Source organism: Paroedura picta, chromosome 5, assembly GCF_049243985.1.
Source record: "Paroedura picta isolate Pp20150507F chromosome 5, Ppicta_v3.0, whole genome shotgun sequence".
Classification (NCBI taxonomy): domain Eukaryota; kingdom Metazoa; phylum Chordata; class Lepidosauria; order Squamata; family Gekkonidae; genus Paroedura; species Paroedura picta.
In genome coordinates, this window is record NC_135373.1 from 93,896,679 (window position 1) to 93,911,390 (window position 14,712).

General features: G+C 42.7%; 1 protein-coding gene across 4 annotated transcripts in view; it reads left to right on the top strand.

The window, feature by feature from the left end:
• Positions 1–14,712, top strand: part of CFAP54 (cilia and flagella associated protein 54) — a 147,648-nt gene that overhangs the window by 130,965 nt on the left and 1,971 nt on the right. For all 4 annotated transcript variants that reach the window (XM_077339115.1, XM_077339113.1, XM_077339116.1 and 1 more), the window contains 5 exons: positions 2,022–2,204; positions 5,965–6,173; positions 9,093–9,275; positions 11,673–11,779; positions 12,467–12,626. In XM_077339115.1, coding sequence (XP_077195230.1) covers positions 2,022–2,204; positions 5,965–6,173; positions 9,093–9,275; positions 11,673–11,779; positions 12,467–12,626 — 842 coding nt within the window. The remainder of the gene's footprint in view (positions 1–2,021; positions 2,205–5,964; positions 6,174–9,092; positions 9,276–11,672; positions 11,780–12,466; positions 12,627–14,712) is intronic.

Genomic DNA, 14,712 nt, shown 5'->3' on the forward strand with positions numbered 1-14,712 from the left:
ACTTACAAATAAGTGAGCACTTTGTATGGAAATTTGTCAGTGGAAAGGACATAGTAAGTGACATTGTACTGTCAAAGTTAGAGCATTAATGATTTCCTTCCTTATAACTGAAGCAGTAATTATATACAAACATTTAAAAGGTGTAATGCATATGTAGCATAATACAGAATATATAAAATATTTTGCTTTGGATCCATTTCACACTAGACATAGTACCCAGGCATAGTGGGATTACTGGACATATTCCCCCTCATCCCCATATCATGTGTATGGGTATTGCACCAGTCTGTTCCAGTAGATTGAAGCCTTGTGTTTGATTCCATGTTGTCACTCTTCCCACAACAGCATTCCTTGACCAAGTTCAGAAGGTGGGCTGCACAGGACTATGGGAGGCACATGAAGGCCTGTAATCATGACAGCTTTGTACAATGCTTACGCCCATGTCAAGGAAAGAGGGAAGAACATGGTGGTTATACCCTAAGTTAATGGTCCCCAACCAACGTGGCCCGGTGCCGGGCTGCGAAGGCCCTGGCACTGGGCCGTGGCTCCCTCTCCCCGCCCCGCAGTAAGAAACTTCCCAGGCCGCAAGCTTGCGGCCCGGCAAACTTCTTGCTGTGGGAGGGGGGGAGAGGTAAGCAGGGCCGTGCACGCGCAATGCGCATGCACGGCACTTTGCGTATGCGCGGCACTTTCATGAATGCGTAAAAGTGCTGCATATTGCGCATGCGCGGCCCGGCCACGCATGTGCGTTGCGCATGTGCGCGGCATGCGCGGCCCCGCCACGCTTGTGCATGTGCGCGGCATGCGCGGCCGGTCAATCGCCCTCCATGCTGCCGCTGCCCTAGCCTGAAAAGGGTTGGGGACCCCTGCCCTAAGTCACTCCCTCTGCATGGGCTGCAACTGCTGTGGATTGAGTTAAGCCTATAAAGTTTAATAAATACTTCCTATAAGAATTTTCTTGATCTACATGTACTGTCAGCTGCAGTTATTGAGTGCCTTTACTTCTGTAATGGCAGGGGTCTCACGATCTAGCTGTGATAAGGTAATAAAGGACCTTTCTTTTGCAGCCTAATTTGTAGTTAAAGTTCTTGGTGAAAGACTGCTGGGGCATGGAAGTAGGTGATGGAATGTGAGACCTTGCAAAGGAATTGGCAGCAAAGTGTCTTCAGAGCACTTTGACCATTGTATTATCTGATAAAAACACCCAAGATAGACTTAAGGTTGGAAGAAACTCAAACAGATCTTAAGATCACAATCCGTAAACCATAATGCACAAGGAAAGGGGGAATTAGGAGGAAAAAACACTCCTCAGCAAAGCAGATACTCAAAGGGTTATAGATTATTCAGTCTGTAAGCCAAACCTCATATTACATGAGGGGAAAAAAAACACAAACCGATGGAAGACCTAAATGTGATTATAACTGTTTGAAAGAAGATTCCTTTTTGCAATTAATAAGTTCCGTTTTGGATAGGTTACAGTTCATACATTACACTTTTAATGTGGGACAGAAATGGGAGGGAATTTCTCCCATTTGAATTCCAGGCATCAGGCCAGCTTTCATATAGCCACCTAGAGTGCAACTCTTGAATTGGCACATGGCAAGGATTTGAGACTGGATTTAGAATATTTGGGATTTGTATGTTTGTTTGTGTACAAACCAGCATACACATATGCCATGGCACCATTCCTAGTAAAAAAAAATCTTCATTTTAGAAGTTGCCAAGCATATTGCATTATATGCAGTTATAACAGGGAAATGAATTGGAATGGGATACCTACACCTTTGATAGTGGCTTTATTATAGTACGAGTGGAAAAGCAGATTTACAATCACTGTTTTGCCATGCATACTATGAGAGTTCATATAATCTGCTTTTGGTTTTTGTTCTTGCTACTATCAAAGTGACAACCTAGAAAATGACTTGATGGGCTTTGTTGCTTGGACTTGAAAATTACTACCTGACAGCACTGTATTGTTGCTGAGAATTAGGATGATATTAAATATGTTTTTGGTTTTCCAGGTGGATATGAAGTTACCTTTAAAGTCCCTTCCATAGTGTCTTGTGCACAAGGGCAAGAAGAATGTGATGGAGCTGAAAGTTCATCATATGAGGATATGCAGTCCAGGCTGAAGATAACCTGGGTCCACTTAATTCGCTACAATACCTACTTAAACAGGCTCTTGAACATGAGCCCCTTGCTTGGTAGGAGCTAGTTTGTTTTTAGAGGGCTAGTATTCTGGAGCAATTACATTGTGTACCAAAAATTATTTATTTATTATTTATTTATTTATCATACTTCTATACCGCCCTCCCCGGAGGCTCAGGGCGGTTTACATTATAACAAGGAACCTTACATAAAACAGTCTGTAAAACATATACATCAATAACCAACAATTGCAACCAAACACAACACAGTATAACAGTAAACAGTTGTGATACAAACAGGTCCAGGGCTTGTTGATGGGATTCTGAGGGGGGTGGTTTATTGATTGAATTCTGAGGGGGGGTGGGGGGGGAGCAGGGGCCCTTGGTCGCTGTTGATTACGTCTGGTCTCGGCCAAATGCCTGATGGAGGAGCTCCTTCTTGCAGGCCCTGCGGAACTGTTTAAGCTCCGTCAGGGCCCTGATCTCTTCTGGGAGCTCGTTCCACCAGGTAGGGGCCAGAACAGAGAATGCTCTGGCCCTGGTCGAGACCAGACGGACTTCTTTAGGGCCAGGGATCCTTAGCTGATTTGAGGCAGTAGAGCGTAGAGCTCTTTTGGGGGCATAGGCGGGGAGGCGGTCCCTCAGGTACACTGGGCCCTGACCGCGTATGGCCTTGAAGGTAATTACCAGAACCTTTAGTCTGATCCGGAATTCAACTGGTAGCCATTGCAGCTGATGAAGAATAGGCCGGATATGGGACCTCCACGGTGTTGCCGTGAGGATCCTGGCTGCTGCATTTTGAACTAGTTGTAGTTTCCGGGTCAGGGCTAAGGGCAGGCCTGCGTAGAGCGAGTTACAAAAGTCTAGTCTAGAGGTGACCGTCGCATGGATCACTGTGGCTAGGTGTTCCGGGGCCAGGTAGGGCGCTAGTAGTTTGGCTTGGCGGAGATGGTAGAATGCCAGCCGCGCTACCTTTGTGATCTGGGCCTCCATTGTGAGGGAGGCGTCCAGAATCACGCCTAGGTTCCTGGCGGCATGAGCCGTGGAGAGCTGCACGCCATCCAGGGTAGGCAGGCACGCTTCCTCGCAAGGGCCCTTCCTACCTAGCCACAGGACCTCCGTCTTTAAAGGATTGAGCTTCAGACGACTCTGCTTGAGCCATCTCGTCACTGCTTCCAGGCAGCTGGCTAATGCTTCTGGGGGAGAGTCAGGGCGGCCATCCATCAGGAGGAAGAGCTGGGTGTCATCTGCATATTGATGGCAACCCAGCCCGAACTTCCGTACCAGCTGTGCGAGAGGGCGCATGAAGATGTTGAATAGGATAGGAGAGAGGACCGCTCCTTGTGGGACTCCACAAGTAAGTTGCCGGCGGCCTGATGTTTTCTCTCCTATTGCAACCCTCTGTCCACGATCCTGGAGGAAGGAGATCAGCCATTGAAGGGCTGTCCCTTGTATTCCAGCATCGATTTATTTATTTGGAACAAGAAATTATTTCTTCCTTGCTACTATTGCAGTAGTCAGCTCTGGAATCAATAACCTCATAAATATACAAATATAAGGAGAAGAAGGGAGGAGAATCTCACTACAGGAGAGTCATTTTTCTGATTTCTCCATTCCAGTTTCCTAATTTTACTCATAAGGAATACTGTCCCCTTTTTCTGTCTTTGTGAAGGACTACCTGATTGGATTTATAGATTTCTGTCTGCCCTTTATGAAATAAAGAGCTAAAGATATTACATATATGTAATATCTGTTTAAATGAATGCAAATTAGTTATGATTTTGGATTGTTATACTAAGACCATAGCACATGAGACGCATTCTAGTTTGATAAAGAGGCCTCTCATTCTCCACTTAACACTGCTAATGTCCACTAGTGCCTAGCCACATGGAAGTATATGCCCACCCTAGTTTCCTTTATACTTTCCTGTTCCTTGAACAGACCTGAATGACTTACTTGGGGTCTTTAGATTTAGATGACTGTGGAGCATTTCTCTGCCCTGATTTGCCCAGGCTGGCTCAATCTCATCAGTTCACAGAAACTAAGCAGGGTCAAACCCTTAGTATTTAGATACAAGATACCAAGGAAGTCCAGTGTTGCTATGCAGAGGCAGGCAGTGGCAAACTTGCAGGTTTGCTGGATCGGGGAAATTCGGTTGATGTCATTTACTTGGATTTTAGTAAAGCTTTTGACAAGGTTCCCCATGATGTTCTGATGGATAGGTTGAAGGACTGCAATCTGGATTTTCAGATCGTTAGGTGGATAGGGAATTGGTTAGAGAACCGCACTCAAAGAGTTGTTGTCAATGGTGTTTCATCAGACTGGAGAGAGGTGAGTAGCGGGGTACCTCAGGGTTCGGTGCTCGGCCCGGTACTTTTTAACATATTTATTAATGATCTAGATGAGGGGGTGGAGGGACTAATCAAGTTTGCAGATGACACCAAATTGGGAGGACTGGCAAATACTCCGGAAGATAGAGACAGAGTTCAACGAGATCTGAACACAATGGAAAAATGGGCAAATGAGAACAAGATGCAATTTAATAAAGATAAGTGTAAAGTTCTGCATCTGGGTCAGAAAAATGAAAAGCATGCCTACTGGATGGGGGATACACTTCTAGGTAGCACTGTGTGTGAACGAGACCTTGGGGTACTTGTGGATTGTAAACTAAACATGAGCAGGCAGTGTGATGCAGCGGTAAAAAAGGCAAATGCCATTTTGGGCTGTATCAACAGAGGCATCACATCAAAATCACAAGATGTCATAGTCCCATTGTATACGGCACTGGTCAGACCACACCTGGAGTACTGTGTGCAGTTCTGGAGGCCTCACTTCAAGAAGGACGTAGATAAAATTGAAAGGGTACAGAGGAGAGCGACGAAGATGATCTGGAGCCAAGGGACCAAGCCCTATGAAGATAGGTTGAGGGACTTGGGAATGTTCAGCCTGGAGAAAAGGAGGTTGAGAGGGGACATGATAGCCCTCTTTAAGTATTTGAAAGGTTGTCACTTGGAGGAGGGCAGGATGCTGTTTCTGCTGGCTGCAGAGGAGAGGACACGCAGTAATGGGTTTAAACTTCAAGTACAACGATATAGGCTAGATATCAGGAAAAAGTTTTTCACAGTCAGAGTAGTTCAGCAGTGGAATAGGCTGCCTAAGGAGGTGGTGAGCTCCCCCTCACTGGAAGTCTTCAAGCAAAGGTTGGATACACACTTTTCTTGGATGCTTTAGGATGCTTAGGGCTAATCCTGCGTTGAGCAGGGGGTTGGACTAGATGGCCTGTATGGCCCCTTCCAACTCTATGATTCTATGATTCTATAAACTTCTGAACATCTCTTGCCATGAAAACATTATGAGATTACCATAAATCAGCTGTGATTTGATGGAACTTTCCAACAGTACCAAGGAGTATGGTGGCAGGTAGGCGGGAGGGGCAACAGAATAAAGGAAGACTAGCAAACAATGGATTTGTTATATCCCAGACATAAGTATTTATATGGATTTTAAGTCTCCAAAAATCAGATGCCAGTACTACCGGAACTATATTAATACCACAGTAGAGGATATTGCAGAAGTATTCACTTCAGATATTTATTCAAAATTTGTAAATGTTACCTGAGTTTTCTTTGAACAAGACAGATCTGAATACTTAATGACAGAATAATACATTATCCCTAGTGTATTCATAGAAGCATTTTACATCATACTGAATTTTAATGCTCTTCGTTATCTATTTTGTACCTAAACATGTAGTAAGACATTAATATTACTAATACCTTCACTAGAAGTAGTCTTTACATGTCTTCTTTTTTCACAGCTGTTCCAAAAGTGGGGGAAGGCTTGTTTGCTAAAGAAAATGTGCTGTTCACTTCGGTATTTGACCTAGGAACTACCCTACGGTTAGCAGAAATACATTCTTTCCTAAAAACCAACTTGCCTGTATATTCTGCCTGTTGCCTTGACGATCCCCCCAAACAACTACACAGTTTTGAACAGATGCGTGGTAGTATGATTGCTCTTGCAAAGGTAATATGATTTTAACTGTTACATATAAACACATGTTTAGATAGCCACTCTGTACAGCTAGTACCTCGGGCTCAAAGGATCACATGTGGAGCATTACTGGTGAAATAGCTCTTTCCTGCCTCCTTTCTAATGCAATACTGTTGCAAAGCACAGGAACTACTACTCAGGAAGGTCAGAGTACAGGCCCCAACAGTTTGCATCATCAGAGGGTATAAAAAGGAGCAATGCCTCTGATGACTGGTGCTGTAGTATGAGTTCATGAGGGTCTGTCCTGCTCACTATGATGGAAGCAAGTCCCAGGCCACAACAGGACTCCCAACAAGGATTCCAGTTAAAGTCTGTCATCTAGTAAGGCAATCCAAGATCAAAGTCCAAAAGCAGTCCAAGGTCAGGTAGCAATGTTCTAGTGCTAAGCAAGTCAGGCTAATGGAAGGACAGTCAGTATGACTTTTTCTTTAGGTGTTGCTGGGTCCCATGTTAGGCTCACAAGCTAGGTCTATTCATGAAGAATACTGGGGAGGTAGATCCTATAGTGACTTATCAGTCTCTCCTAGCACTTCCTTAAGAGAGATCAGGTCTCAGGATAGGACAGGATCAAGGAGTGCATCTCCCCTGTCTGGACGGGGTGCAGCTTACAGCCAGGAATTTTGGGGTGATCTTTGATGCCTCCTTATCTATGCAGGCTCAGATCATGAAGGTAGCACAAATGGCGTTTTTCTACCTGCACCAAGCTGTCTACTAGCACCCTACCTGTCCTCAAAACACTTGGCCACAGTGATCCATGCAACAATCACTTCCTAATTCTGTAACTTGCTCTATGCGGGTCTTCCCTTGTCTCTGACAAGGAAATTGCAATTGTTGCAAAATGCAGCTGCTAGGGTCCTCATGAGATCATCTTGGAAAGCCCATGTCCAGCCTATGCTGAGGCAGGTGCATTGGTTACCAGTTCGCATCTGGACCAGGTTCAAGGTCTTGGTTCTAACTTTTAAGGCCATCTGCAGCCGGGGTCCCACTTATTTGAGGGACTGCTTGACTCATCGCTCTGCAGGTATGAATTTGCTGGTTGTCCCCGGTCCTCAGGAGGCATACCTGGCATTTCTCTATAGCAATGCAGAAGTATTAATGCTTTAATGTTGCATTACTGCATAGGAACGTGTAATTTTTGGGGCTCAGGGGGGATGGAAGTTTGAGTCCCTGAGACAACCACTGTGCTGTGATTGGTGGCTTGTTGTGATTGAGAAGCTGAGGAGTAGGAGGAGGGGATAAATCAATGTCCTTTCCTCCCATCCGTACAACCTTCTTTCAGGCAGGTCTGAAGGCCTTGGATATAGTTGGATGAATGTTAGCAGTAGATCCCCTTGCATCCTATTTCTATCAATATAACCTTTAAAGACATCTAGAACTACTGGGGGTTCCTGTACCTTTATACTCTGTAAGCACTGCTGATCTTAATTTGGGACCTTGATAAGGCCCTCAAGATATCCTTCTGTAATCTAGTGTTTAAACTTGTTTTCTCTATTGTGGATAGAAATTGTAGGTTGTGAAGGGATCATTATTATATACCTGAAATAATCACAATGTACCTTTGGAAGCATTTCATGTATTGACAAAGAAATGTAACTACCCATCTAAGAGTTTCAGAAAGCCCTGTGATTAAAATTGTGTTAAAAATACATGTAATGTTTACAGTTTATTTCATTCTATGATAGTACACAGACTATGAAGAACTGAGCTGAAATAGCTGATTCTTTTGCACACTAAATGGCTAGCCCGGTGAATAATAAAGGATTATTTTACTATGAATGTGTAACTATGGCATTTTACAAATATTTTATGCTATAATGATGAAGTTCTGCACACTAGGAATAAAATAAATTAATCCTTGTCCATTATCTAATGCTGTTGTGGTTTTCCTGAATTGTGAAACTAGTGCACAGACATAACCAGCTAATCAGATATTGAGGGCTCATTTCAGCTGTTGTTACTACCACAGCTCCATAATATACTGAGGGCCCGCTATATTTTAGGCAGATAGTTTGTTCAGAACTTGCCTTCATCCTTCAGTGCCATCAGATATTGACCATCATCCAAAAGGATATGCTATTCCAGCGGTCCGCAAGCTTCCGCTTGCCGCGGACCGCTGCGGCATAGTGGGAGAAGAGGGCGGCCCAGGGGCCCGTGCATGCGCGGCAGCCCCAGCGCAAACGCCCATGCGCACGCGCATTTGCACCCAGCAGCCATTTGTGCCCGGCAGCTTTTGCGCGTTTGCGCCCAGTAGCGTTTGTGCCGCCGGCATGCCGGCGGCCGCGGCTTCCCCTCCTGGCCCCTCTGGGCCGCGAGCAAATCGGCCGCTAAAGCGGGCGATTAGCTTGTGGCTCGGCAAGCTTCTCTTCCCTCCCGTCCCAAAGCGAGAAGCTTGCCGGGCCGCGAGCTAATCGGCCGCTTTGGCGGCCGAGTTGCTCGCGGCCTGGCGAGCTTCTCGCTTCAGGGGGGAGGGAAGAAGGAGCTGCGGCCCGGCACCGGGCCGCGGCCCACGGGTTGGGGACCACTGTTCTATTCTATGTGATCTGATCATGACAAGAAAGGTAAATAATAATTTGAAAGATTTCCTTTCTGATTGTGTTAATGATTTTGGAATATCGGTTTCGGTTTTCCATCTAGTGTGTTGCAGTGCAACCTTAAACATGTTTACTCAAAAAATAAATTCCACATGGCTTAATGGGGCTTATTCCCCAATAAGCGTGTTTAGGATTGCAGCCTTAGGTACATTTTTTTAAAAAAAGGAACTCTAAAAAACAGGATGGAAAATTTCATTACTATGCTGTTTATATTCCTTCCTTTCAGAAAACGTTCCCTCATTGATGTTAGGGAAAAACATTTTAAAAATTATAATGCTATGCTTGGCTATATTTTTTCCAGTCAACTTCAGAAGGCATTGAAATGTCCCATAAACTGTCAGCAGCAAAAGTATCTTCCTCTAGTTGTTACAGCTCTCAGACGGAAGGTTATTTTGACAACAAAGCAACATGGACTTCCCTCAAGGAACTTTGTGTGCAATGGTATCTACCATCTGTGGAGAAATCATCAAAAGGAGAGACTATGGTATGAGTTCCAAATAAGAATTGCCATGATGCTTACTTTTGAATAAGCAAGCAAAATAATGTGCAAATGCAGGGTGTGCTGGATGCATTTCATTTCCTTGCAAATCAAACATTAAAATGGAACTGCATTGTCTGTTTTCAAGCTTACATTAATTCAGCTGTGATCTGTTTCAGTTAATCTCTTATCACTTTGCGGGTCTATGACCGTAATAAAGATATGTCTGTCTGTCTCTTAATATCTGTATACTGATATTGTTTCTTCGATACTTGAAGGATCACCTCCATGTATGTCAACCTGATGTATAGGAAAGTGAAATAATATTTTTAAAATTATTTTTCTGTAAAGAGAAGCTTAGTGTACCAAACTGTTTTGTAATAGAAGGCCCAGGAACTTGTTTTTGACAGTATCTGATATGTTCTATTCTCAAGGCCACGGACAATTGTTTATATCATGCCATTGTTTATGTTACCAGAGGATTGAGAAAGAATGGGAAATTGCCTTGTAACCATTTTCCCGTGACTTAGCATAATAGCAATGGGGTGGTCCTGTGAGACATGCAAGAGGGTAGAGACCCCAGGTTATTGGTTCGACCTGAGAAGCATCATCTTTTTCTGCCTTCAATGGAATATTATAAAATTTCATGTAATCCTTTGTTTGATACACAGGCTTTTCTGGGACAACCCCCCTGTGTCATATTGTTCTTCTGCAATTGAATAAAATTTAGAAAAGGTTTTCCAGTCTAGTGGTCACTCTGTTTGGATGCTGCACACTAGGCAAACGATTCCAAAATGCCCAGATGAGGACCTGGGCTATCAAACTTGCATGAACCTTGAGATTTATTTGTTTATTTATTATGAAAATATCTTATCTTTAGTGATGTGATATTTACTTGTGGAAGGACCCTTTGGACTGCCTCACGATGTAAACCATTCCTGAAGATTTTTTGAGCAAGCTGAAGATATTTTTTATTCAGCAAAGTTTTTTGAAGGGGTGGCTGCAATTGTCTTCCTGTGTAATTGGACTGCATTTATATATATTTAACTAGTATATTTTATGTTGTGTTTAACGTCTGCACAAGAAGGAAGAAAGATGAGATATAGATCCATTAATACAATTAGGAAAGATCACTGCTACAGCATAAATTTGCTTGCAAAAGCTTCCAAAGTCAATCCCTGATATCTCCAGTTAAAGGATCTCAGATAGCAGAGCAGAGAGACACCATTACCTAAGGCTTTGGAGAACTGATGGTAAAATAGACTGAGCTGGAGGTGATGAATCCAATCTAATGGTATTTGGGAATCAATATCCATTGTGTCATAATTCCTTGATAATTTCTTGATGAATTCCTTGATAATTTCTTTGCCTAGATCTCATTTCTTGGTGTGTTAATACTACTTTATAAATGGTTTCTATTTCAGTTGCTTCATTTGCCCTGATATTGCTACTGGAGTATGTTTGAAGGCTCGTTGTAGTGTCAATGTGTACTTGCAGTCTTACAATAGCTAGGTTGCAGGGTTCTGTAAAACTGTGTTTGTGGCACATCAATGATCAAGGAACTCCATACCTTGGAAATAAGACAAGTACAATTGCCTTGCACAAATGTGCTTGTATAAATTATTGATTAGATTTGCCCTTTCTATTAAGGCATAGTTGGCTACACAGCTTCACAGAAAACATTCTGATATAATACAGAATGTGCAAAAGAGGAGTGATGTAATAATTCCTAGAGTCATGATCTTCATATCACAAGGAGTATGCAAATGGAGAAATCAGTATAAGCGAAAACTGGTTCAAAGCATGCCCAGATCTTCAGAAGACAATCCATTTCTAAGCAAGTAAAAGATCAGATTACAATTGGTTTACTATGTGGATTGCATTTGAAGAAATAAGATTATGTGTTATAATATTTTTTGTACTCACTGGAGTTAATTAGTTACATGGGATCCATGTATATTATTAAATTAACTTTAAGGATGTGTTCGATTTTTATGAAATTAAGTTTTTGGAGGAGTGCTGTTCAAATGAGATTCTCAGGAATGGTTCCTTGATAATCCAGATGTAGGCCTAAGGAAAGTTTCCCCTTTCCGCTAATGACTGTAGATGGGCCAAATGCCGGCAAGGAAACCACATGGTCCAAAGACTTCCAATGATAATGGAAAAGACCTGGATGTTGGCTCTTAAATAATGCTTTCCACATTATGTTGTGCAACCAATAATGCAGCAAACTAGAAGCTGTTTATATATTTGAGTAATACTTTGAGTAATTACTTGTAATTACCTTTAATTGCAAGATTGTAGCCTAAATATAATAAATATATTATAAAAATGTGATGGACAAAAAAGATTTTATTCTTGAATCAGCAAGTGTATTGTGTATATTTTTTTTCTTTTTTGTAGGTTTTGTTTGTTTATGCTTACAATATAAAACCAGTCAAAATTATCAGCATCACAAGTTTCCATTCAGCCAATGTGTTCTGTGGTTATTTGTGGATTCCATTGAATAGGTAACTTTGTCCAGTCTTTTCATTTTTTGTTATGTATTTTATTGAACATAATTAAAAGTTTTTGATATGCTTGTGAACATTTGAATAATATATTGGTCAAACTGCATAAATGTAATCACTGCTTATCAGTGTTTGAGAACAATGGCTATCAGCCAAAGAAACCCATGTGCATGTTGATAAAACAGTTCTGACCGAGCAGTGATATCAGGGCTCTCTCAGCCTCACCCACCTCACAGGGTGTCTGTTGTGGGGAGAGGAAAGGGAAGGCGACTGTAAGCCGCTTTGAGCCTCCTTTGGTAGAGAAAAGCGGCATATAAGAACCAACTCTTCTTCTTCTTCTTCAATGAGAAATCTATTCCAAATTGAAAGAAAAAAAGCATGGTATAAAAAACTTAATTGAACTTTAATATCTTATAGTGAAGTAAAGAAATAATTATAAATAGGGAGAGGACTGCCCATATGATTGTGAGCTTTATGTGTTACTCCAGTACCATAACCCATAGAACAGAAGCTTCCATAGCATTGCTTGTGAAGAGGTCTTAAGGAAACCATCTTAATAGGGATAGCAATGAAAAGTGGAAATCCCAAAGGCTCTGATGTTATTACTCAGTGAAGTAAATTTTACTGCCTATCTGCACAATATTTAGTATATCATTCTATAATACTAACAATATTCTAATATTTTAGTGTTGTTGCTGTGCGTGAAAAACTGTCTCATCTGAAGCAAAAAATTGAAATGTTAATGCACTCAACCGTGAGTTCCCTTCTAACAAATGAGACACACAGTTTTCTGCCACCAGAATCCCGTAGTACTATCTCAAGAATGGTGATGGATAAAAAAACTGAGGTATGTAATTTCCCATAATTGACATAATTGTGTCTTAATGAACTTGAAAATTAGAAAGAGACCTAAAACCCACACATGACAACTCTTATCTGCTTCAAGGCACAATTAGCCACTTAAGAAACTTAATAATCTTGTGTTTGTTCACATACTCCTACCTTTGTATTTGTTGGCCTGTATAGTACAGCTTCTCTACTTTGCCAGGGTCCTTCATTCTCAGGGATGTCCCTGAACCCTAAATTCCTATGGACTATTTACTGTTAACCCGGGCAGTGTCCTTGAGCCTCATTTTTCCCTTAGCTTTGACTTTGCTCAAAAGTGAGCTCCCTGAAAAGGGGGAGGGAGAGAGCATCATCCTTAAAAGTACTGTAAAGTTGTTACTTTTGAACTCTGGTGCTGGAGAAGACTCTTGCGAGTCCCTTGGACTGCAAGGTGAACAAACCGGTCAGTCCTAGAGGAGATCAGCCCTGACTGCTCCTAAGAAGGCCAGATCCTGAAGATGAAACTTAAATAGTTTGGCCACCTCATGAGAAGGAAGGACTCCCTGGAGAAGAGCCTAATGGTGGGAGCAATTGAGGTCAAAAGAAGAAGGGGACGACAGAGAATGAGGTGGCTGGGTGGAGTCACTGAAGCAGTCGATGCGAACTTAAATGGACTCCGAGGAATGGTAGAGGACAGGAAGGCCTGGAGGATCATTGTCCATGGAGTCGCGATGTGTCGGACACGACTTTGCACCTAACAACAACAACAAACAACAACAACAAAGTTGTTATATTTGCTAAGGCTTTTAGCAGGATTTAAGCTGTAGGCATTTTCTTGGACTGGGGGATGTATGGGTTATTAGATATTATTGTATTATGGATGGTTTTAATTTAAAATTATAAGCTACCTTGAGCCACAAGGGAAAGAGAAGATATAAACATTTAAATAAATAAATACGTTCTCTTCTGAATTTGCCTGAATATTTGTCTCATGGTGGCTAAAAAACGGAATTACTTGAAAACTCACAAACTTTTCTAAAATGCATAACCAAAATAGAGTCCAATAGCACCTTTAAGACTCGAAAGCTCACACCTTTAATAAATCTTTGTTGGTCTTAAAGGTGGTATTGGACTCTATTTTTGTTGTGCTACTTAAGACCAACATGGCTACCCACTTGAATCTATTTTAAAATGTGTATCTTATTCAGATTCAATAAAAAGTATCCTGTACAACAGTGGTCCCCAACCTTTCTGAGGTTGGGGACTGGCAGGGCATCGGGGCGCGGCCCGCGGGCCACGCCCACGCATTGGCCACACCCGCACATCAGGCCGCACCCGCGGGCTGCGCCCACGCGACGGGCCGCGCCCGCGGGCTGTGCCCGCGCACCGGCCCGCGCCCGCGCACCGGCCCGCGCCCACATGGGCGCGGCCGGCCCTGATTCCCTCTCCCCGCCCTCCCGCAGTAAGAAGCTTCCCGGGCCGCAAGCTTGTGGCCTGGGAAGTTTTTTACTGCGGGGGGGGGCGGGGAGAGGGAGCCGCGGCCCGGCGCCATGGCCTTCGCGGCCCGGCACCGGGCCACGGCCCGCAGGTTGGGGACCACTGCTGTACAAAAGTATATTTATTTGTTCATTATGTTCTACCATCAGCATCATATAAATATTCAGGGTGGGATAAAAAAAATTAGGAGAAAAATTCTAGCTGCTGTACTCTTTGAAAGACTGGTCTTTGTGTCCAGATCAAGGTGGGGCTATGGGCAGCTGTATCAAGACTGGAACATAGGTTCTTCATCCCCAGTTCCCTGAGAACTGTTTTTTCAACCTAAATTCCAATCTGTATTATTTTGCAATGCATTTAATAATTGTTTGCCTGCCTTGTTATGAGATGGTCACTGGTTTCTAAAGACAGAAATATAGTATTAAGGCAGCATAGGATTTATTATTTTAAGAGTTTTTTTGTTAGGCTCATTTTTCTAGTCTTATTAACAAGCCTGAATAAAGTTTTGTTACTGGAGAAATCAAGAGACAGCTCAGACCTTTCTGTGATGTGCAATATTGCCACTGCATGGCTGCTGCTTGATGAATGCCGAGGCAAGCAGACATTTATTTTCA